Source organism: Cavia porcellus, unplaced genomic scaffold (genome assembly GCF_034190915.1).
Source record: "Cavia porcellus strain 051 isolate PalLab524CR breed Dunkin Hartley unplaced genomic scaffold, mCavPor4.1 scaffold_7, whole genome shotgun sequence".
Taxonomy (NCBI): domain Eukaryota; kingdom Metazoa; phylum Chordata; class Mammalia; order Rodentia; family Caviidae; genus Cavia; species Cavia porcellus.
In genome coordinates this window covers 9,655,126-9,677,581 of record NW_026947490.1, presented here as the reverse complement: position 1 = coordinate 9,677,581, position 22,456 = coordinate 9,655,126, and the positions used below count along the sequence as shown (strand labels likewise).

The window sequence follows — 22,456 nt, the reverse complement described above, 5'->3', positions numbered from 1 at the left end:
CACACTATTTCCTCCAATTCCCAGCCGGGTACTAGACTGGGGAACTGCAGAGGTCCAACGTGCTCTTAACTCAACTCATTAGGAAAATAATGAGCAGCTGACAAACTCTAGGGACTAGAGGCTCAACAATGGAAGGGTAATTCAGGAGCCTGGATAAAGCACCAAAGCCTCACAGCCATTTCTTTGGGAACTGAGGTCATGCCAGATTGAGTACATGATTTTATACCAAATTATAAGGTACCACCCTAGAGGTATTAGCAGGATTTCAGCATGTTGACATCCAATTCACAATTTAACCGTTCATCATGTATCACTAAAATGATCGATATAAATAACCGTCCTATCACTAAAATAATCAATAGGTACTATTAAATTTGATTTAAATTGCAAAAAAATCAAAATTACTTAAAAACTGCAAGCATTTGTGAATTTTATCTGAATCTCTGAGTATACTTACTTATTTTCTCAAGCATATTACTTTCTAGAACTATTTTCTTCTTCAGTGCAACTAAGGTCATTTTGCTCAACAATGCTGAAGTACACAAATGGCTGGGAAGTGTCTTTGTATCTTGTTCTTTAAAATCTGTTTTGAAACATTCATAATTTAAACTCAATCTTGCCTCTAAAAGAGGTCTGTGTAACCACTGTAAAAAGAAAAAAAATTAAATTATAAACAAAAAATTAGACATTACTCTTTATGCCATTCAGATAGGAAACAAAATGAGTTATTGGAATATAGTTTTAAAAAGTGTCAGAAATCAAAAGCTTCATTTTTACTATGGAAAATTATCAATACATACATTTCTTTAAGATTCCTTAACCAATGAACCAAATTTTAATCACCTTTTGATCTGGTTACTGCCAGTATCAAATGATGTCTTGCAAACATCAATTATCCAATATGAGTATTCAGAGACAAAGGAAAAACAAGATATTTGCATTTCTTCCTCAGGATAAATAAAAAAAAAAGTATTCAACCCTGCATGAAGTCCAGACTTCACACTGACCTATGCACTCTTCAATCTCAGACATACCTGAACAGGAAGACACTGTCTCATATTTTCCCACTCGGTGTCGCTTGGCATTACACTCCCAATATAAACTCCCAGCAGCGCACCACCTTCACTCTCTACAAGTGTATTCAGCAAATCATCAACAGCGGACAAGAGGACCTGTAGACTGAAAACAATGCAAAGAACTTAACTGTTGCAGGTATGCTACGAGTAGGTTGAATAGTCAGATACATATCAAGTACCCTATGACTGGTAACAGTGTGCCTTCAATAAAAAAGGTTAATACAGCCAGGAGGGGTAGGGTGTTGCATGCTTATAATTCCAGCACTCAGGAGGCTGACACAGGATTTCGGCGAGTTCCCAGGCTGAACTACATAGTAAGACCTTGTCCCAAAAAGAAAAGAGAGGGAGAGAGACAAAGAGAGACAGAGAGACAGATAGAGAGAGAAAAGAGAGAGAGAGAGCCTCTCTTCCCTGTAGACCGTAGTGGTGAACCTATGACATGTGTGCCACAGTAGCCATTTGTACCCCTGAAAGCTCTGAAGGGTTTGCTATCGCTGCTCTAAACATAGAGTCAAACTGGGAATCTAACCCAGTACTTATGACATGAAATACAGTGCTGTTTCTGAACCAGAATGCAGACGTCATTTGAGATCAAATACTTCTGAAATCTAGTTTCCTCATTTCATGCAAAGAGCAAGACTATTTGACCTAATCCCCAAAGCCTTTTGATACACTATTTTCACTCTCACTATGTACATTTAGGTATGGTATCTAAAATATACTTGCAATCCAATACCTTGAAGCAGTGGCTGCTTGTTCCCAAGTAGTAAAAAGCCAATACAACCAGTATGTGTGGTAACCATAAAAGGCGCGAATAAAAATCCACACCAATCATGGACAAGGATACACCACTGTAACATCATTGGCTGCAAAGGTCAGCAGATTAAACAAATTATTCAATTAATCTATAGTGTAAGTGGATGATCAGTGAAACGTGCTTTTGAAAAACTTTGGATTTTCTCTTCAAAGTCCTGGAGGCTTTCTTATACAACAAATCATTTTTCATAGGTACTCACACTACCAAGGAATTAAGCATAAAAGACACATTGCACAACTAACTGAGCACAAAACATTTACCTTGTATTATCCAAAGAGGAAGACTGAACTTGCTCCTTCAGCCACAAAGCAGACCGACGGAGGAAGGCGCTCTGCTCGTGTGTACAGCCGGTTTTACAGACCAGTAAGTTCACACCAGAAAGCCAAGTACTTCTCAGTTTACATGCTAGAAAATCTACAATCAAGAGGCCATCAGGAATGTGTAATCTCACGAAATTAATTTCAATCCGTATAAGATGTCTGAAAACACTCACTACAGATCTGAGGTCTTTAGGATAACTTTTTTTTTTTTGGTACTAGGGATCAAACTCATGACCTCGCACTTGCCAGGCAGGCATTTATGCCGCTGAGCTAAATTCCCAGCCCCAGGATAACATTTTTAAAAGGAAACACAAAATTAAAATTAAATTGCCAACATAAATTACCTGCTATAATGCAGGCCAGCTTGTGCCAGTAAGTGTAAAATGCTGAGATATTAAATGTTAGCTTTTTTGGTTCTAAAGAATTTGTCCTCTTGGATATGCAATTTTTAAAAATTATCTTTAAAGCAAAGTTGGAAGAGAAAGAGGTTTCATCAATAGTATTTTTGTATTCCTTTAGAAAACAAACCTGAACTAAACAAAGGTCAAAAATATAGCCCTTGTAATCTCAACTTCATTTTCATATAAATCAAGATTGAATATTGTAGCCCAGCCTAGTGGCAAACGCCTATAATCCCAGCACTCGGGAGGCTGGGACAGGACAATTGTTGCAATTTTGAGAACAGCCTGGGCTACAAAATGAGCATGAGACCAGCCTGAACTGCACAGCAAAATCCTGTCTAAATGGGGCTGGGGATTTAGCTCAGAGGCATAAGCAGCTGCCTTGCAAGCAGGTGGTTGTGAGTTCCATCCCTGGTACTGATAAAAATGAAAAAGACAAAAAAAAAAAAAAAATCCTGTCTAAAAAGACAAAAGAAACTGGCATAGCTTTAAGGGGGATTTTCTTCCCATTTCATTATGTCATCTACAGCTCAGTCATCAATTTCAGTAATTTCTCAGTGATTGTCAAGTTTGCATCTTAACATTTTCCAAGGTTTTACTTAAGTGTAAAACATTTCTCCCCCAAAACCACAATTCATATATAAAATGGAGCTGAGAGAGTTGGCTCTTCCTGCAATTGCGCTCCCCACTACCACTCTGGGTGCCACTGCCAGCCTGCACTTTTTCAGGTTTTGTTCTGTTTGCTTTTGAAGTCTGTTAATCCGAGTCCTTAGCAATAGTGCCCTTCCTCACTGCCCAAGTACTAGAAGAAAGAATAGAAAACATCTTTGCATGGGGTTTGCTTAGCCACACTGCAACATACCTCGTCTTCTTTGCAAATGTATGTATCTCAAATCGGCATCCATTTTTGGAGTTTCTTTCCCTTGTTTTGTTTTAAAGTATTTTGAAATTTTAAAAAAAAATGCTTTATTGAAATATAATTCACATGTCATATAATCTGTCTACTTAAAAAAGCATGATTTCCAATCCCTGGTACCAAAGAATTTTTTAAAAATTTTAAAAAAGGAAAAAAAAAAAAAGACAAAAGAGGAGGAGGAGGAAGGAAAGGAAGAGGAAAAAAAGATTGAGTATTTTTACTATAATAATGAATTATTGGGGGCTGGGGATTTAGCTCAGTGGCATAAGCGTCTGCCTTGCAAGCAGGCAGTCATGAGTTTGATCCCTGGTACTGATAAAAAGGAGAAAGACAAAAAAAAGAATTACTATCCTTCTTTTAAGAATGGGCTATCAAGAAATCAATTTGAGCTAATGAATGGAACTAAGATTGTAAATCATCTATTAATAACCCCTACCAAAAGTGTTTCTTTACAATCAACTAAGTACTTCAGAGTTAACTTCTCTGTACATCTTTAATAATTTGGTTTCTAAACTGAAAGTGTGTAAGACTGTAACTACTAACTCAAAATGTTTTAAATTTCATACACATTATGATTCAATTAATAAAGCCTAGGCACTTACACTCACTCTGAAGGTCAGAGCCGGAGATTCCCAACAAAACATTTGAGCAGTAGGCTATTACCTGGCAAAAGCGTTTTTTCTTTGCTTTGAGCACATAACTGGAAGAGAGTTAACAGTAAGTCCTCAGACGAAGGCATTAGCAAGCATCCCTTTGCTGAGCTGAAATAGTTATATGCCACATCACAGATAAAAGACATGGATGAGTCACAATTTTCAGCTTTGGAGAATTCCTTTGTTTTGGACAAAATTTCATGAAGTTTAACAATAATTCTTTCAACATATACTTCTTCAATCAAGTAATCTAGAGAGAAAAAGGTCCAGATAAAAATTAGAAAATATTAACGGTGCACTTTCAAATACCTTACCTTTGGTTAGTAACCATGTTGGCTTTTCAAGTGGGCTTTTATTAAGTTGCTCATGTATTAAACAAAAATTATATGAACAGAGCAATCTGTCCTCTGACATATAAAAACCTTTAGGTAAAAAGTCAGTTTCAAAATCAGCAAAACACAGCAGCGGTTTACAAAAACAAAAGTGAGCGGCTTTGTATACTCAAGAGTTTTGAATACAAATTTTTTTTTTTGTCTTTTTCATTTTTATCGGTACCGGGGATCGAACTCACGACCGTCTGCTTGCAAGGCAGGTGCTTATGCCACTGAGCCCCCTTGAATACAAAATTAAAACTACTAAATACCTTCCAAGTCATACTACAATTACTAACAAACATTTAGGATGCTTATAGCATCAAGACAGTTGAATACATTAGTATTATTCTCAACCAATAATATGCAAACCAGCAGCATGAATCTTCCCAGAAAGTAAAAAGGATTAGTCCCCTGCTAGAAAACAAAAGTTTATTTTCCCTACCATTTTTAACATGTTGGGATAACACCAAGCTTAGAAGAGTCCACTGTTCTGAGAAGCAAGATTGTGAAGATACCGTGGATCCCAAGTCCTTATTACAAAGACGATTTGCCAGGGAAACCAATTTTTCTCCAAGGGTATCGCCTTTTAGCCAAAGAGCTACTAAAGCATGTTTATCTGAACTAGAACATGCCTAAAACCGCAAAAATAAAGCAAATTTTAGAAGCAAGGTAAAAACAAGTGTATTTGTCCAATTATTATACCATATCATCTCTCTTCATCTTATGACCCCAACTCCACCCCACACTCCAGGAGTGTAGGAAAAGTGCTATCTTCACCGTTCCACACTCAAGGCTGCCTTATGTTCAATTTTCACGCTCTGTTAATTTATCCTCCCTCCAACTATAAATATTCCCCCTCTTACTTATCAAATCCTACCCATTTTTTAAAAGTTAATACAAATCCCACCTGCTTTATGAAGTCTCCCCCATCCACTAGAGCCCATAAGGATCACTGATTTTCTCTGAATTTCTAAAGCACTTACTGGATTGTATTATTATTTAAATGTTTCATCTGTGTATATCTTGTCTTTCCAATGAGACTGTAAGTTCCTTGAGAGCAGAGACTGTCTTAAACTTCTTTGTTACCTATTAACACTGCAGATATGTTCAATGAATAATGAATGGATGAACTCTGTAGATCTACAAATGCTCTACAGATGTTTTTGTTCATTAATTTTGCTAAAATTAAAGAACAATTTTTATATAATGGCAAATGACTTCATTATGAACAACAGGACTCATCTGCCCCCAAGTTCTCTGAAACAGAGTTACTGGGGCTAGGAATCTGACAGCAATTTATTTATTTTCATTGGGGATGGGGAAATGAAAAAAATTTTTCAAGTCCACCCCCAAAAGGATGTTGATCCATGTTCCCAGAGCTTCTTTTGCTTTAAGGGCTGAGAAGAAAGGAATTTGCAACTTGGTTCATCTCAAAGCAATCTGGAAAAAAAAAAATCCAAGTGCAGATTGGGTAATGCCTGGAAAATTGCTTATTTAAAAATTTTAGGTAATGAGAGCTTATCTTTTTTAGTCCAAGCTTTAATATTAAACAGGTCTTATGACCATGGATGAATATCTTAGTCAACCTCAGCCTAACTCCTAATTTGAAAACAAAAAAAGATTAACTCCCAAAAACTAAGGTTCTTTTCTGGTTCCTAAATTAGTTTTTCATTTGTTCTTAAACTATCTTTAGGATTCTGCTGATAAAGAAACATGATAAAAAAAATGCTTTAGATGCCTTTCCTTTGTAGTTCACCACATAAAACCAATCTATTCTAGAAAATTCTGAAGCAGAAAATAAACTTCTGAATATAAGTCTCCCAAGTTAGCAAGACACCACATCTTTCAGCACCTTAACCTCTAACGAGAGAACCCATGCAGGTCTAAGGAGATGGGAAGGCTGGCGAGTCGTAGACAGCACGGCAGTGCTGGAACTTCCAGACACTGCCAGGAGGAAGACCCTCTTCCAACCTGACAGGGACACTTACAAACTATAAGGCTAATGGACATATCAGTTTACGCTTACCAAATTACTGACTCCCCTGCTCTGATTCTAGGCTTATTAAATGGCCATCTGAAAAATCTGGCTTTTCATGTAGCTTGCCTACAGCAGTGATGGCACTGGATAAACTAATGTAAATGATGTGTGCAGATGTATTTCTCAAATAGTAAGAAGTCAGTATTCTATATTTATTGTGACTACTAGGAGAAATGGGGGGTTATTGTTCAATGAACAACACAGAGCTTCCATTTTGCCAGATGAACAAGCTTTAAGGATTGGTTGCATAACCACGAGAATGCACTTATCAGATTATTGAGCAGCACTTAGAAATAGCTGTACTCTGGGAGGCTGAGGCAGGAGGATGGCAAGTTTGAGCCTAGCTGAGATCCTCTCTCAAAATAAAACATAAAAGAAGGGCTGGACACAGAGCTTGATGCAGAGACTCTGGGTTCAATCCTTTGTCCCAGTACATACTCACACAAGTTAGGATGGTACCAGGATGGCAATGGCAACCCTTGGGATCTATCAATAGTACAAACAGCCCACAGTGGCATGCATGCCATAGGTTTGCCACCACTGGGCTAGGCTATGGCTGAGAGGTAGAGTTCTTCTGTTTAATTTTTTTTGGTACTGGCGATCGAACTTAAGACTGAACACTTGCAAGACAGGCGCTTATGCTACTTAGCTAAATCCCCAGCCCCTAGAGGTAGAGTTCTTGCCTATCATAAAAAGGACCACGGTTCAATCTCCAGTATTAAAAAAAGGAAAAGAAAGACTGGCATGGTACATGTTATTTTATGTCATGTGTTTTTTTTACTACAATTGTAAAATAGAAAAAAAGGCAAATTCAAGAGTTATTTAAATAAAAAAAAAGCATCAAAAATGTTTCAAGAAGAGGCAGAATTGTACAAAGGTAGTCATGACAACATATGTATAACTGGAAAAACATTAGTTATATTATTTGCTTCTTAATTAGGAAGTCATTTTAAGTTTTGTTCTTTGGGGGTTTTGGTGCTACTATCCAGTAGAATCTACCTCTGACTGAGCCACATCCCGGAGCCCCCCGCCCCCCCTTTTTTTTAAAGGTGGGATTCAGTGCCAAGGCTTTGGGTCTTGCCTAGTCACTAAGTTGTCGAAACTGGGTTCAAATCTGTGATCCTCCTGTCTCAGCCTGTGAGTGCTAGGTTATCACCACACTCAGCTTTACCTTCTTATTAAGTCAAACAGCAAGTCAATTAAACACTAGGATGCCTTAATTTGCCTGCACAGCAATAAATGTAGAGAAAACTTAATTTCCTAGCCAAAGCCTGAACTACTGTACTTCAGTTCACTTACAGGAGGCAATGTAACTAGAGTAAGAATAAGATCTATAGCCTTAATTTAAAGATAACAAAATGCTCATTTCTCCTTGTGTTACTTGCTAGGAAAGAAACCTACATTTGTCAGACCCAGCCTGCTTTTCTTTGCTATTCATAAAAACAACAAAAGACTACATTATATGAATGCAAAAGCAAATGTCTTCTCAAATTAGGAGAAGAAAAGTTACAACTATAAGGAAGTTCTCCAACGTGGACACTGCCTATCTGACTATACTTGGTATGAGAATACAATGACGATTTTAATTTTTCTAAACCCATGAACCCAAAATAAGAAACAAAAAATCCTACATTACCTGTTCAATGACCTGAAGAAGAGAATCCCACTTCAAGTCTTCCTGAAAGATGAGAGTTAAAATCAGGGTGTTAGAATGAACAGCAAAACTGCTCAAATGTAAATGAAGTCTCAACTAATACAAAACTAAGATAATTTATCTCATCCAATTTACCCTTTTATTAACAATCTTTTGCCATCTTGTTCTTGCTTAACATCTACCCAAGAACTTCCTAAATCCCGATCAAGAATATACTGTTCATCTTTAGAGTGCTATTTATAGTCAGAAAGCAACCTAACCCAATACCAGTGCAGATTTACTCCTCTCTTCTCATAGTAAAATAATATTAAAAGACACCTAAGAGTAATACCTTGGTTAGATCATCCAGGACGTCTCTTCTCTCCACACCCCCATCACAGCAATGGAGGGCACTGTACAAAATATCCACCAGGAAATCTGTTCCCTTCCTCTGATCTTCATTTAGCCAACCTACCAGTTTCTGGTACACAAACTGCACTGCAGGATGTTTTTGTATAAGTTTGGTTATTTCAAGAGGTTTGGCTTTGACAATAGTCTCCTTTTCATCACCAAGGAGCACTTTAAATACCTGGCTTGAAGAGAAAGAGTCAAGCAGAAGAGAAAGAAATTGCAGATGTTGCTCTGACTTTTGTTCATTCACGTATGTAATACTCATCTCTGCAAGTTTACAGACTAAGTCTTCCAAAGGCTTTTTCCGCAGTGGTGACACAAGGTTTGAAGAATTACAATTAGGAAAAGATTCCGTCGTAGGTTCAGAGCCTTCACTGTTCTCTCCCTCTGAAGACACACGTTTTTCATCCTCTTTATTACCTTCTGGCATCTCATCAGCAAATCTAACCTTATTAAGTTGTTTTTTACTTGATTTCGATGTGCTCTTCGGCTTCTGAAGGACTTGTAATAAGTGAGATACACCCAAAACAGATTTAACGTCAGCCTCTGGCTCACTGATTTTCTTGACACAGATCTCTGACAATCTTTCCCAGAAATTTAGCAGTACATTCTCCAAATTAGGAGCAGTTTTATCATCTTTTTCCACATCTGCTTTGTCCTCCCAGGAACTTAAAGTTTCCGCTAAATGGTTAAATAGTTGCGTGTGTGGCAATCCTGGGTCTTTAAGCACTGTATCAATAAAAGGAATCAGCTGAAAAAGAAGGTAAAAAATACAAAAGTCATTTTCAAGAGAGATAAATTTTAAATACAGTTCAAAGATCATTTTCCTATAACATAAAAATCATATTATTTCATCACATTGCACTTGAATTACTTTGATATACTTGATCGTGATATGATTTTCTTGGCATCTTATGGTAATATCCAAATTTTTGCTTTTCTGAATTAATTAGTGGCATACATAAGGTATGAAACTATACGCCTTTATGAAAGACACTTAAGGCTCACAGAATTCAGAACTCCCTCTTTATAATTACAAAGTTAATTGTCTGACCCATCAACTAAAATCTTACCTTCACTAATCTAACCTCCTGCCATAAAAAAACATATTTCAGAACCTAGTCTCATCAACGAATCTAAAAGCCAAGTCCAGCTATGCACAAAAAGACAGATGAATTCAAGTATTTAGTAGTAACAACATAGTTACTGCAGAATTTATTGTTTTGTGCTCCATCTCTCTAAAAGTTTTTATACCCAGATACTGCATATATTTAAACAGCCTAGTTCCTACACCTCAGGCATTAGGATACTGCATTAGCAACTGACACTACACAATTTTTTCCTTTGTTTGGTGGTACCAGGGATGGACTTACAATCTCATGCTTGCCAGGTAGGCACTTGTGCCACTGAGCTATATCCCTGGCCCTGGCACTATAGAATTTTTACTTTTCTGGTCATGAATATGTAATACTCAATTTGTAAATTACAATAATGAAATCTTTACTTTGAAGACTAACTACAAAAAATGGCTGTAAGAAACAATTAACTGTTCTTTACAGTCAGTGGGCAAAGGCACTGCTAATTCTCAAGACATAAGTACCTACCTGGTCATTGACGAGCATCTGTTCAATGTCTTGTTCACCTAAGTTTTGTTGCATTATAAAACGTAAACATTCAAAAAATGCAGATATTACTGCTGAGCACTCTGAAAAGCTGGTTTTGATTCTCTCTGTTGAAAGCCTATGAAACAATAAATCATTATAGACTACTCTTTCAGGAAGCAGTGTCAAAACAGACACTGCAAAGACATTGAATAAAAAGACGTTTAAAAAATAAACTCTTCAACTAAAAACTAAAAACCAAAATAAATGCAATGGATGAGACTATGAGCCTTAAGAATTATGAAAAAAATTTTTAAGCCTGTATTTCCAAAAAATATTTATTTTCTGCTCACAGATCAATCCACCTACAAATCTGAAAGCTAGGACACAACCAAAGGAAAAATGGTAGGGTTTAAAATAATAATCACTAATAAAGTGGTATTTTATTAATTTCAACAAATGCAAGGAAACAATTTTTAAGTATTAATTTAAATAGCTAGCATAATTTTTTAACTTTGGTAAACTTTAAAAAAAAATCTTACTGGCTCATTTTCTGCATTTGGACACAGTATCAATGAGCTTTACCATATTTAACATTATGCTAGGTACTACCTCAGAAGGTTCGAGAGTATTCAAGGAAAGAACTCTGAACTAGGTGTAGTACTCAGTGCTTGTAAATCAGTTATACAGGAGGGCTACGGCAGGAAGATCACTGGAACCCAAGAATTCAAGTGTAGGTTGGGAAACATGGTGAGACTGAGAAAGAATTAAAGGGGAAGAAGGACAGAGAGAGCGGAAAGGAGGAAGGGAGACAGGAAGGGAAAGGAAAAAAAGGGAAAAGAAAGAAAGTGAAAAGAAAACCTTTATTTCCTCAAAACTTTAGGAGTGTTTAATAAACAGCAAAATAATTTAGAGAAATTCAAATAGGAAAGAAATTAAAATGAAAATAAGATAGTATCTTTTGCTTTGAAAGTCAAGAATTTAAATTCCTTACCCTGCAACCAGAGAGGTGAGGAAACTTTTGAAGAAATCCAGCTTTGGATCTGTAATGGACTGAGGGAGTTTGCTAATAAATGGCAGAAGATAAGGATATATGACAGTAGCTAAGCCCCGGCCACCTTCACGAATCACAGTTGACAGCTTAGGAAACACGCTTTTTTTTGCATTCACATGAAGCCAACAGTCCTACCCAAAGAAAAGATGACAACAGAAATTAGAGATCATGAAATACTTTCCCAGTTGAGACACAAAGAGGCATGGGCTCTAGAAAATAAAAATCAAGTATTTTACCTAAAAAGGCTAAAAGCTCTCACTACCATGAAAATATATGCATGACTAAATATGATAATCATATATTCCATACAGTTATAGGATAACACTGAACAGAAATAGTTATTTTACATAAAAAACTTCTGTAAAAGACTTCTTGCTTTGCTAAGGACACTGTATGCTTTCCTGTATATTTAAGATTCAGATATGTTGACTACAATTGGATATACATAGAAAATTTAAAAAAAAAAACTCTGCTTTTTTTTATAGTCAGTTTAACATTTAAATTGATTTATATTTAAATATTTTACACAAAAAGATACTTTCCAGTAAGTTTTAGATATAATACTCAGTTGGTATCTAAGTTTCTAAAATGTAAGTAGGAAGACAAGTATTCCCTCATGTACCAAATGTCCTCTCTGACCCACCTCAACAGTCGTGAGTGTATACAGCACAGCTTCCCACAGGGCAGGGCAGACAATGGGGTCACTGTCGTCAATGCTAAGTAGAACAGATGGGCTCACTTTGGAAGCTTCCTCCTTCATCAGGTGTGGAATGCGCTGGCACAAAGCAGAGACTAACTCAAAATATGCAGAGCGGATCTAAAAGGAGAAACAGCTGAATTAAATTAAATCCTAGTAAAGTTTAAGATTTATTTATGGTAGCGGCAAATATGATTATTCGTAATAATCCTCCCACTGATACAGCTAAAAGAGCTATTAAAAAGTTTCTGAAATCTTAAGAATAATAAATGGCAGAAAAGACATTAGGATCGGCTATTAAGAATGATCAAAGCAATGCCAGGGCATGGTGGCACAGGCCTGTAATCCCACCTCATGGGAAGCTGAGACAGGAGAATCACCATGAGCTCAAGGCCAGCCTAGCTACAGTGAGTCCAAGGCCATCCTGAACTACACGGCGAGACCCTGTCTAAATAATTGAAAATAACAACTGTATTTTTAGGAGGTAAGGTATTTGCAAGAGATGACTAGATCTCAAAGGCTCTGCCCTCGTGACTGGGATTAGTGACTGTAGCAAAAGAACAGCCTGCCCTTTCTATCTCTTCCACCAAGTGAAGATATAGCAAGACAATACTATTCTGAAGCAGGCAGAGCAAGTCCTCATGGGACACTGTATCTACTGGAATCTTGTTCATGGGCATCCCAGCCTCCAGAACTGTGAGAAATAAATTCCTAGTATTTAAAACTTATTCCAGCCAGGTGTGGTGGCACACACCTGTAATCCCAACAATCAGGAAGTAGAGGCAGGAGGACTTTGAGAGTGGGTGAGGCCAGCCTAGGCTACAAAGTGAGTTCAAGGTCAGCCTGAACTGCACAGCAAAACCCTGTTTCAAAAAAGACCAAAAAAAATAAAAATACAAAAAAATTATTCAGTCTAAGGTATTTTGTTGTAACAGAATAAATGAACTGAAACAAGCAGATTAGATAAAGAGCAAATCAATGAGTTGGAAAATAAGGCAAAAAGATCATCCACAAAACAACATAGAGATGAAAAGATGAGTAATATCAAAGATAGTATAAAATAGTGTTATATAATTTAAAATAATTTAATTGAAATTCCAAATAAAATAAAAAAAAAGAAATTCCAAATAAGCGAGGGATTTAACTCAGTGGCTCAAACACTTGCCTGCTAAGCACAAGGTCATGAGTTTGATCCTCAGACCCAAAAAAAGAAAACCCAAATGAAGAGAGCAAAAAAAAAGACAACAAACAAACAAAAATCTTGAAGACAACAGTTGAGAATTTTACAGAGCCAATCCATAGCCTCAACTCCAACAAATCTCAAGGGATATACATTGAAACACAAAAGGAAATCCATGTGAAGAGACATGGGAGTGTGTTATGGTTTATGTCCAGAAGTCCCCCAGGTCTCATATTGGGGGAGGCGGGGTGGCAGGTTTACAACCACGGCTGAATCTAGTTTGTGGCTGATTCATGGTTCAATGCTGAGATTAAGGGTGAGCGCTACACCCACCCTAAAGTGGGCAGCCTACATGCAATGTAAGTGGCTGAAAGAGGCTTATATTGCCCACCCATTTCCCATAATTGCTTTTGCTGTCTTTGGTTGCATAGACTGTTTCTCCTCTAGGATACCTCCCTGCCAAGCCACCCTGCCTTGGAGCCAGGACATTGTGGGCTGAAACCTCTACAATCTGTGAGCTAAATAAGCCTTTTCCCTTTTAACTTTCCACCTTGGGTATTTTTTTCTCAGCAAAAAGAAAAGTAACTAAGAAAGAATTTAAAAAGTAGCCAGAGGTAAAAGGCAATCTACCATCCAAAGAAGAATAGTGAGACTGACCATCATCAAATCCTTTTTAATAGCAGGACACGGCAAAATTTAAATCAGAAGACAATGGAACAATACCCTCAACACAAAAGTAACTGCCTACATGTAACTCTATAATGCCTGAGGTAAAAATATTTTTCAAGGATAGGGGGCTGGAGGTTTAGCTCAGTGGCATAAGCACCTGCCTTGGAAGCAGGCAGTCGTGAGTTCGATCCCCGGTACCGATAAAAACGAAAAAGCCAAAAAAAAAAAAAAAAAAAATTTTTCAAGGATGAGAGTTTAAAAACAATTTTTTTTTTTTCTTTTTGTCTTTTTGAGACAGGGTCTCACTATGCAGTTCAGTCTGGCCTTTAACTCACTTTGTAGCCCAGATTGGCCTGAAACTCATAGCAATGCTCCTGCCTTGGCCTCCCAAGTGCTGTGATTACCTGTGTGTGCCACTATGCCTGGCAAGAACAAAATATTTTATGAAAACAAAACACACACAAAAAAAAAGGGGGGCTGGGGATTTAGCTCAGCGGCATAAGCGCCTGCCTTGCAAGCAGGCAGTCATGAGTTCAATCCCCAGTACCGATAAAAAGGAAAAAGACCAAAAAACAAAAAACAAAAAAAAAAGAAAGAAAGAAAACAAAAGACGGTTGGGGCCGGGGATTTAGCTCAGCAGCATAAGTGCCTGCTTGGCAAACGCAAGGTCATGAGTTCAATCGCCAGTTCAAAAAAAAAAAAAAACCCTTTATACGAAACAAAATTATGTAGGGCAAATGTAAATGAAGATTTGGAAAAAAGAAAATGTTTTGTGGCATTTAATCCTGCAAAATACTGTGTGTATGTGTGTGTATAAAAATCAAAGTCACCAGAGCTTTGAATGACATCACACTTAAAAAGGCAGCAAAATTTTAAGTTTGTATATTAAAAACAAAGCTCAAATATTATGTTCGTACAAATATTATCAGAAGAAACAACCAAGAAAACTCCAGTATTCATTCATGATACAAATACTCAACAAATTAAGAATAAAAAGAAAACTTAAAAAAAATCTACAACTAGCCAGGCATGGGGGCACATACCTGTAATGCCAGCACTGGAGAGGCAGAGGCAAGAGGACTGTGAGTTCAAGACCAGCCTGGGCTACAAAGTGAGTTCAAGGCTAGCCTGAACCACATAGTCAGATCCTGTCTCAAAAACACCAAGGGGGATAAAAAATCTACAACAAATATCATACTTGGGGTTAGGAACAAGAATAAAATGCCTGCTATCACTACTTCTCAGAGAGCACTCGATTACCGATTCAATACAAAGAAACAAGGGAAAAAGAGACTTGGAATGGCCGGGTGTGGTGGCTCACGCCTGTAATCCCAGCACTCGGGAGGCTGAGGTGGGAGGCACTGCGAGTTCGAGACCAGCCTGAGCTACAAAGGGAGCTCAAGGCCAGCTTGAACTATATAGTGAGACCCGTCTCAAAAAGACAAAAAAAAAAAAGACAAAAAACAACAAAAAAAAGAGACTTTGAATGGAACCCAAATAACTATAACTGCAACAATGTAACAAGCTATAAATATTTTAAGATCTAAAGTCAAAGTATTAGAACAGAAGTCTATGAGTTACTGAACACCAAATTAACATAAAAAGTATAATATCCCTATACATTGGAACAAAACAAAAAATGTAATTAAACATAAAATTAGGAACAAAACAGAAAATGTAATTAAAAAGACCATTTCACAGAAGCAGTAAAAACCCTAAAGTATATCCACTGTGGCGAATATTATAAAACATTATTCTAGGAAACTAAAATTAGCAAATTTCTAGGAAATTAAAATTAGCAAGGAAATTCTAAAAATGTACTTTCTTAGCTGAGGTCAAACAAGATGATGGATGCTCTGCCTTCTTATTTTAGCTCTCATCCTATAGTAAGTATCCTATTCACAAACTATTCGCCCAATTTTTCAAAATTCTTGTACTCTTGTTTGGTGAGCTCTGAGCGGCCTCTGTGTGTAGTGCTACAGTGCTACCCACTGTATCCAGGATCAAAGACTATAATGTGCCTTACCAAGCAAATGCTTAGATAAGCTTCCTCCAGCCATGAGCTCCAGAGTTTTCTGCCCTAAGTTCAATGTTACTAACTCAAAAACACATATACTAAGAAAGATGTCTTTACAAACACATAAAACAGGGTTATGTACTGATTCACTGAAAACCTGCTGTGCGCACAGGCCCACAGAAACCTAATCCTGAATTTCCCCTAGAAGCAACGTTTCTGTATTCACTAATTCAGTGTTTATGCTGAAGTTACAGAACACACTATCATGAATGAGGAGAATGGACTACACAAAACATTATACACTAGACATATTAGAATAATCATCTACTGGAAATGGAGGGGGAACAGGAGATAGGGACAAAAAGAGAATGAGCACATTAAATAAAATAAGAGTCTTACCTACACCGGCAATTTTAAGTGCCATGAACAAAGTAATATATTCTACTCTGACTGACACCTAAACTAAATGAAAAAGTGAAAACAGACACCCAAGTGATAGAGTACAGACTTTGCACGTGAAGCCCTAGGTTTGAATCCCAGCATGAAAAAGAAGAGGAAGGAGGAAGAGGGGGAGGATGAGGATGAGGAGAGAATTAACACTCGAGTAAGCGAGAAAATTCAGCCCTGAATGATTTCCTTCAAGAATGTGCTTACAGGGGCTGGGGATTTAGCTCAGCGGCATAAGCGCCTGCCTTGCAAGCAGGCGGTCTTGAGTTCGATCCCCAGGTAATGATAAAAAGGAAAAAGACAAAAAAAAAAAAAAAGATTGTGCTTACAAAATTATAAATATGAACAATAACCATAATCTATTAAGAGCAAGGGGGCAAATCAGAAAAATATTTTAAGATATCTTAAGAATAAAATTAGATTAAAATACCTGAGGTACACTGTGTTTTCCATACTTCCAAAATTTATTCTGTGATAACAGAGATTTAAATTTTTCCTCCAGAGAATCAAGCTCATTGTCAGGTAAAAGACAAAGCAATTTCTTCAATGCCAATAAGGAACAAGTTACAACTCGATAGAATTTAGCTTCTCTTTCTTCCTCTGGGACAGTTCTCGATTTGAAAAGAAAAGCAAGCATTGAGAATAAGGCAAACGATGGTGAATGTTCAAATTTTTAAAAAACTTACAGTCAAAGGCATGACATTACCACTAATCTCCCTCAAAACAGTCCCACTCATGTAGAACACATACATCATTCTTGCCGCTTACTGAGGCCATTCCTACAGGAAGTCTTCCAGGAGCATCTGTTTTGTTTTCGTTTTTGTTTTTTGGTACCAGGGATTGAACTCACAGCCTCACATTTGCCAGGCAGGCGCTTACGCTGCTGAGCTAAATCCCCGGCCCCACCATGAGCGTCTTTATGAGATATGATGAGAAATAGAGTGCTGGTGAGGGCCCCCCAACAAGTAGGCAGGCTCAGAACACAGGGGAGCGGCTCCTCCTCCACATTATTCACTGGACCTGGCCCCACTCAACTTCTGACTCTTCCCCAACGTCTAAACGAGCACAAAAGCTAAACCTTGAATAGACTCAGAGGACACCAAGGCAGCCACAAAGGCACCAATGAAGGAGGACTCATGAACAGCTTCGGAAAGTGGCAAGAATGACAGGATGAATGTGTCGGAGGTGAGGGACAATACTTTGATTAGCCTTAATGGAAATAATTTTTACATGAATAAATTTGTTAAATACCATATTTTTCAATCACACATCATCCTTTAAAAATGTTGTAATCATCACACATCTACTCCTTGCTTTATTTTCACTTTCTACTTCTACTGTGTCAAATCCCCTCAAAATATTAACACACGCAGAATTTTAACCACATAGTTTACTGGTAATGAGATGAAATTAGAAGAAAAACCATGGCTTGAAATACGTGACCAAGTACATACCCTCAGAAGCAAATTATATCAAGACATCTCTGACTATTTTATGGATTCTTAAAACTTCAATTAGAAAATAACAGTAAACATAAAATATTCCACTACTCTTTCAGTAGAATTACTGAGCAAGGTATGATAGCACAAGTCTATAATCTCAGCATTTAGAAGCCTAAGGCAGGAAAATTACCACAAGTTCAAAGCCAATTTGGGCTATACAGTGAGTTCAGCCAGCCTGAATTAGGTAAGGAGACTCCCTGCCTCAAGCAAAACAAAAAGCAAAAAGATACAATTACTTACACTTTCATCAGCTATTTTCAACCCTACAAATAGTCTCTGCTAATTGCTGTCAAAGAGAAAATGTGGGAAAAATCTAAAAATCTCTCAAATAGAATCAATGAACAGCTCCAAGAAAATCTGAAGTGACAAGACCACCTGTCAGTAAAAGCACTTTTCACAGTACCTAGTGATAGAATTTTTGGCGTGGAAGGGAACCATCTGATAGGATTTTGGCGCGGCTGAAAAGACAAGAAGTATGAAATAAAAGCAACTTTATTTTAAGACTGTGGGGAGAGTGCCTGTATCCACGACTAGCAAGAAAATTAAGAAGACTGGCTGAATGCTGTATGGCTAACAGACAAGGCCTAATTTCATGCAGGTTCCAGACTGCTTCTTCCCAATCCACCCAGTGGTGCCAAGCCCTTATACCATGCTCTCATAACCCTTCTTCCACCACTCTCTCTACAGTCCTAAATCTTAAAAATGCCTTTTTATTCCCTTGTGTTTATGCAGACTGACCCAGACACTCTGAGGCCTCAACAGCTTAAACCTGTTATCACTAGTAAACCTCTCCTCAGGGATACATATCACCCCCTTCCTTTCATATTCACCAATTTCTCAGACACAACCCTGGTGAAGACTGACAGATTTTTATCTTCTCACCTCTGTTTGTAGTTTTTCAGGACACACAAAAGCCTTTCCCACAACCAGGGAGACTGCTGATATACTTACTAAAGTCCTGTTACAGCAAATCATCACAAGCACTACAACCAAGTTAGAGCGGTCCATATCTGGTCTTCTTGGCAACCTCAACAGCGGCAAAAGTCGCTAGACTGCCATCCTGGTTTCACATCACTCAGGCTAAGTGGTGTCCTTCCAGCCCTAAATCTAACCATCTTTTTGCCCACTCATCTCCACCTCACCAAGGCCTCACAGCCACAACTCTCAGGGTGTCATGTTTTGTTATCCAATTTGGTTCCTAATTTCTTATCCTTTTTACAGCAGGACTATCAACAGTCTTTCCTAAAGACTCCCACATCATACATACCAGAGACAAGTCTTACCTACCTACCCTCTTAACTTTTACCCTTTCAGATGGGGGAGTAATCACCTCTCATAACCCCACACTTATTTTTCAGAATTCTACCATACTGTGGCAATGATTCTACCTCAACATGGTCCTGATAAAATGACATATCTAAATCAAAGGCACCTTTCCTTCTAGCTTACCTGGGCCTTAAATATGATAGTGGCCTGCCTCCTCATAACAGCTTGTCTGTTTGTTTTTCCAGTCTAACATATGGGTATTCACCAGTGATAAAGTTGTCCTGGTTAAAACACCTGGCACCAGGTTCTACATGGGCATCAACCATCATCCCATCAACACTCCTAAACCCCAGTACAGCGCCCCCTTCCAGCAGGAAGCAGTAAAAGAAAGAAAATCTTTGCCCTTTTTCCTAATAATCAAAAGACAGAAATGAAAGGTTTTTGCCCCAGATGAGACATGGTAGCCCGTGAAGCCTTGGAGGTGGAACCAAGGAATATCTTGAGGTCACCTTTCCCGTCCCTAGGCAATTTACCTGTGGCGCAAAATGAATACCAATGGGCTACCTGTGCATCACTAATGCCCATTAGGCACCACCCCAAACCTAAGCTACATGTATGCCCCCACTCCATGTGTCTGGTAGAGAGAATGCCAGACCCCAGAGACAATGCTAGACCCCAGAAGTTCAGGGGGTCTCTCCCCACGTTCTTAAAATAAAGGTCTCTTTTATTTCATATTTCTTATCTTTTCAGCCACACCAAAATCCTATCAGATGGTTCCCTTCCACGCTGAAAATTCTATCACCTAGCATATACAGTAGTAGTATACTGTCATTATTTTCAAATCTGTACTATAGTTTGTTCTTCAGAGAATGTCACATTGAAGTAAGACCTGGGTAACTGTAGTGAAATAAATCCCTAACATGAGTTCCACAAAAACAATGTGACTTACTGTGGGTCACTAAGTGTGTCGGGTGTTTCTTTTAGAAGATGATCCTGAAGCACCTAGAGTGGGAAAAGAAAGAAAACACCAATGCCTTCAGATTTTATTCAGCTGTCAATGGTAAACAGCATAGGTAAGTACAATTCATAAGAATCCCCATAGCCAGCCATGGTGGTGCAACCTGTAATCCCAGCACTCAGGAGGCTGTGGCAGAAGGATCGCCACAAGTCTGAGGCCAGCCTGGGCCAGCCTGGGCTACAAAATGAGTACAGGCTAGCTTGTACTACACAACAAGGCCCTATCTCAAAAAAAAGAAAGAAAAGAAAAATTCCCATAAACCAAATCATAACAGCAAAATCAAGTAGCAAAACTGAAAGGTCTCAGTTTTACCCATTTACCTTCCATAGGGCAATTGCTGGGGTAAGATTCTTTCCCACATATCCAGTTCCCATCAAGAGAAAATTTTCACAAAATACTCTTGGCCACGACTTCTTTCTTTTTTTGTCTTGTCTTTGAGATAGGGTCCCACCATGTCATTCAGGCTGGCCTTGAACCAACTATGTAGCGCACGGTGGCCACTAGTTTATTTCAATACACTCAGCAGCGCAGTGAAATACTGAGAGAGAGATTAGGTTTGCTTTCCTCTCCTTCTATTTGTGAGCTTCCCCGCCCACCAAAAACATAACAGTGTCTCTGTGAGGAAGGAGGAGGAACATCCATGGTGTTTAAACACCGGGTAAAATGCCCACTTCTAGTGGAGGACTGAACAGTGAAATGCACTGTTCCACTATCAGCTTGATCCACAGCAGCAATACTGAGGACTTACTGAGCTTTTCCACCCACTGCACATTGCTTTAACCACATTTTTTGCATAAACTAAATAAATCTCATAACCATTCTGTGAAATGCAAGTTTAATTCCTGCTTTCTAAGTAAAGAAATGGGAGCTCCAAAACTTTCCCAAGGTCAAACACCTAAATTACAGCAAAATCTAATAGTTTGACAGACTCAGTAGTAGTATGATATACAATTTAGAAGGCTGACATTTTGATCTTCCTTTTCCTAATGCTTCTATAGTTAACTGGTTTCGAACTTGCAAAAAGTTGAACCACGTGTGACACAGAAAACATGAGAATAAAATGGTGAAAATAATCCACAGGTCCAGTGATTGCTTATCCATGCACGACAGGGTCAAAACGAAAAATTTTTAACAGGCATATGAATGGCCCCATTAGTAGTAACATTTGATCACACTCTGATTTCCAATTACACTTCAGCATAGCAGTCCATGCTTTAATCATGCCTGTGCAACAAGGTCCCCACTAAAAACAGAAAGGACAGGCTCAGAGCACTTCTGGACAGCTGAATGCATGGGGCTACGTGGGAACGCAAGTAAGAGCTCACCTATGCGGCAGTGGAGAGGCACAATGACAAACTCGGAACCCTTCCAGACTTTCTCCCTTGTAATTATCTTTAGCAGGACAATTATTTCTATCTTTATAACATCCTCTATGATAAACTGGTAAAGGTAGGAATTTTCTCCTGAGTTCTGTAAGCCAATCAGGTAAAATAATCGAACCTTAAGTTGTAGGAACCTCAATTTTAGCCAGTTAGTTAGAAGTTTCCAAGGCTTACACTTCAGACTGGGTCTGAAAAGTGGACAACCTCAAGGACTGAGCCCTCCACCTGTGGCATCTGACATTATCTCCAGGTAGAGACCATCGAAACTGAATTAAATTAGAGAACACTCTGCTATGGAGGAGAACTCTCCACACACTGAGACTAAGGAAGTCTGTGCTGACTGTAGTGTATGAGTACAGAACAAATCAGGGGTTTTTTTCCCCTTGTATGAAATACTACCATTGTGACATGAAAAGAAAGAATGAAGAACAGACCCAAACACTTACACTTGTAATTTCATCCTTACAGAACGCTATGGCTTCAGGTTGCTTGCTGGGGGGGAAGGCGGCTTCAAATGCAACTTTTGCAGCACAAGCCGCTGGCGTGTAGGTATCACATTGAGCCATCAGCCAATATCCCATTAAACTTTTTAAATATGGAGCCAAGTGTTTCTTTACTTTAAGAATAAGTTTTTCAAAGGCTTGTTGAGTGGCTTCTCGAACCCGGCGATCATGATCCTATTGGAAATATAAACATAATTTATAAACATATACAAATACAGAAATTTTTAGAGTTGTTATAAAGACGTATTATTAAGAATTCACTTAAGGGGACTGGGGATTTAGCTCAGCGGCATAAGCACCTGCCTTGCAAGCAGGCAGTCTTGAGTTCTATCCCTGGTACCAATAAAAAGGAAAAAGACAAAAAAAAAAAAGAATTCACTTAAGGACTGGGAATACAGCCCAGTAGCACAGCACCTGCCTGGCAAGCGTGAGGTCCTGAGTTCTATACCTGACACACATATGCAAAAAAGGAATTCACCTA

The 22,456-nt window shown here is 38.2% G+C and overlaps 1 protein-coding gene across 1 annotated transcript in view; it reads right to left on the bottom strand.

Annotated features, from left to right (window-relative positions):
• Positions 1-22,456, bottom strand: part of Ltn1 (listerin E3 ubiquitin protein ligase 1) — a 51,920-nt gene that overhangs the window by 22,236 nt on the left and 7,228 nt on the right. The window contains exons 4-16 of the mRNA XM_003467181.5: positions 21,919-22,149; positions 20,022-20,074; positions 16,735-16,915; positions 11,938-12,111; positions 11,235-11,425; positions 10,244-10,379; positions 8,581-9,390; positions 8,232-8,273; positions 5,000-5,189; positions 4,194-4,433; positions 2,154-2,307; positions 1,035-1,179; positions 458-644 (exon numbers count right to left, since the gene is read on the bottom strand). Coding sequence (XP_003467229.2) covers positions 458-644; positions 1,035-1,179; positions 2,154-2,307; positions 4,194-4,433; positions 5,000-5,189; positions 8,232-8,273; positions 8,581-9,390; positions 10,244-10,379; positions 11,235-11,425; positions 11,938-12,111; positions 16,735-16,915; positions 20,022-20,074; positions 21,919-22,149 — 2,734 coding nt within the window. The remainder of the gene's footprint in view (positions 1-457; positions 645-1,034; positions 1,180-2,153; positions 2,308-4,193; positions 4,434-4,999; positions 5,190-8,231; positions 8,274-8,580; positions 9,391-10,243; positions 10,380-11,234; positions 11,426-11,937; positions 12,112-16,734; positions 16,916-20,021; positions 20,075-21,918; positions 22,150-22,456) is intronic.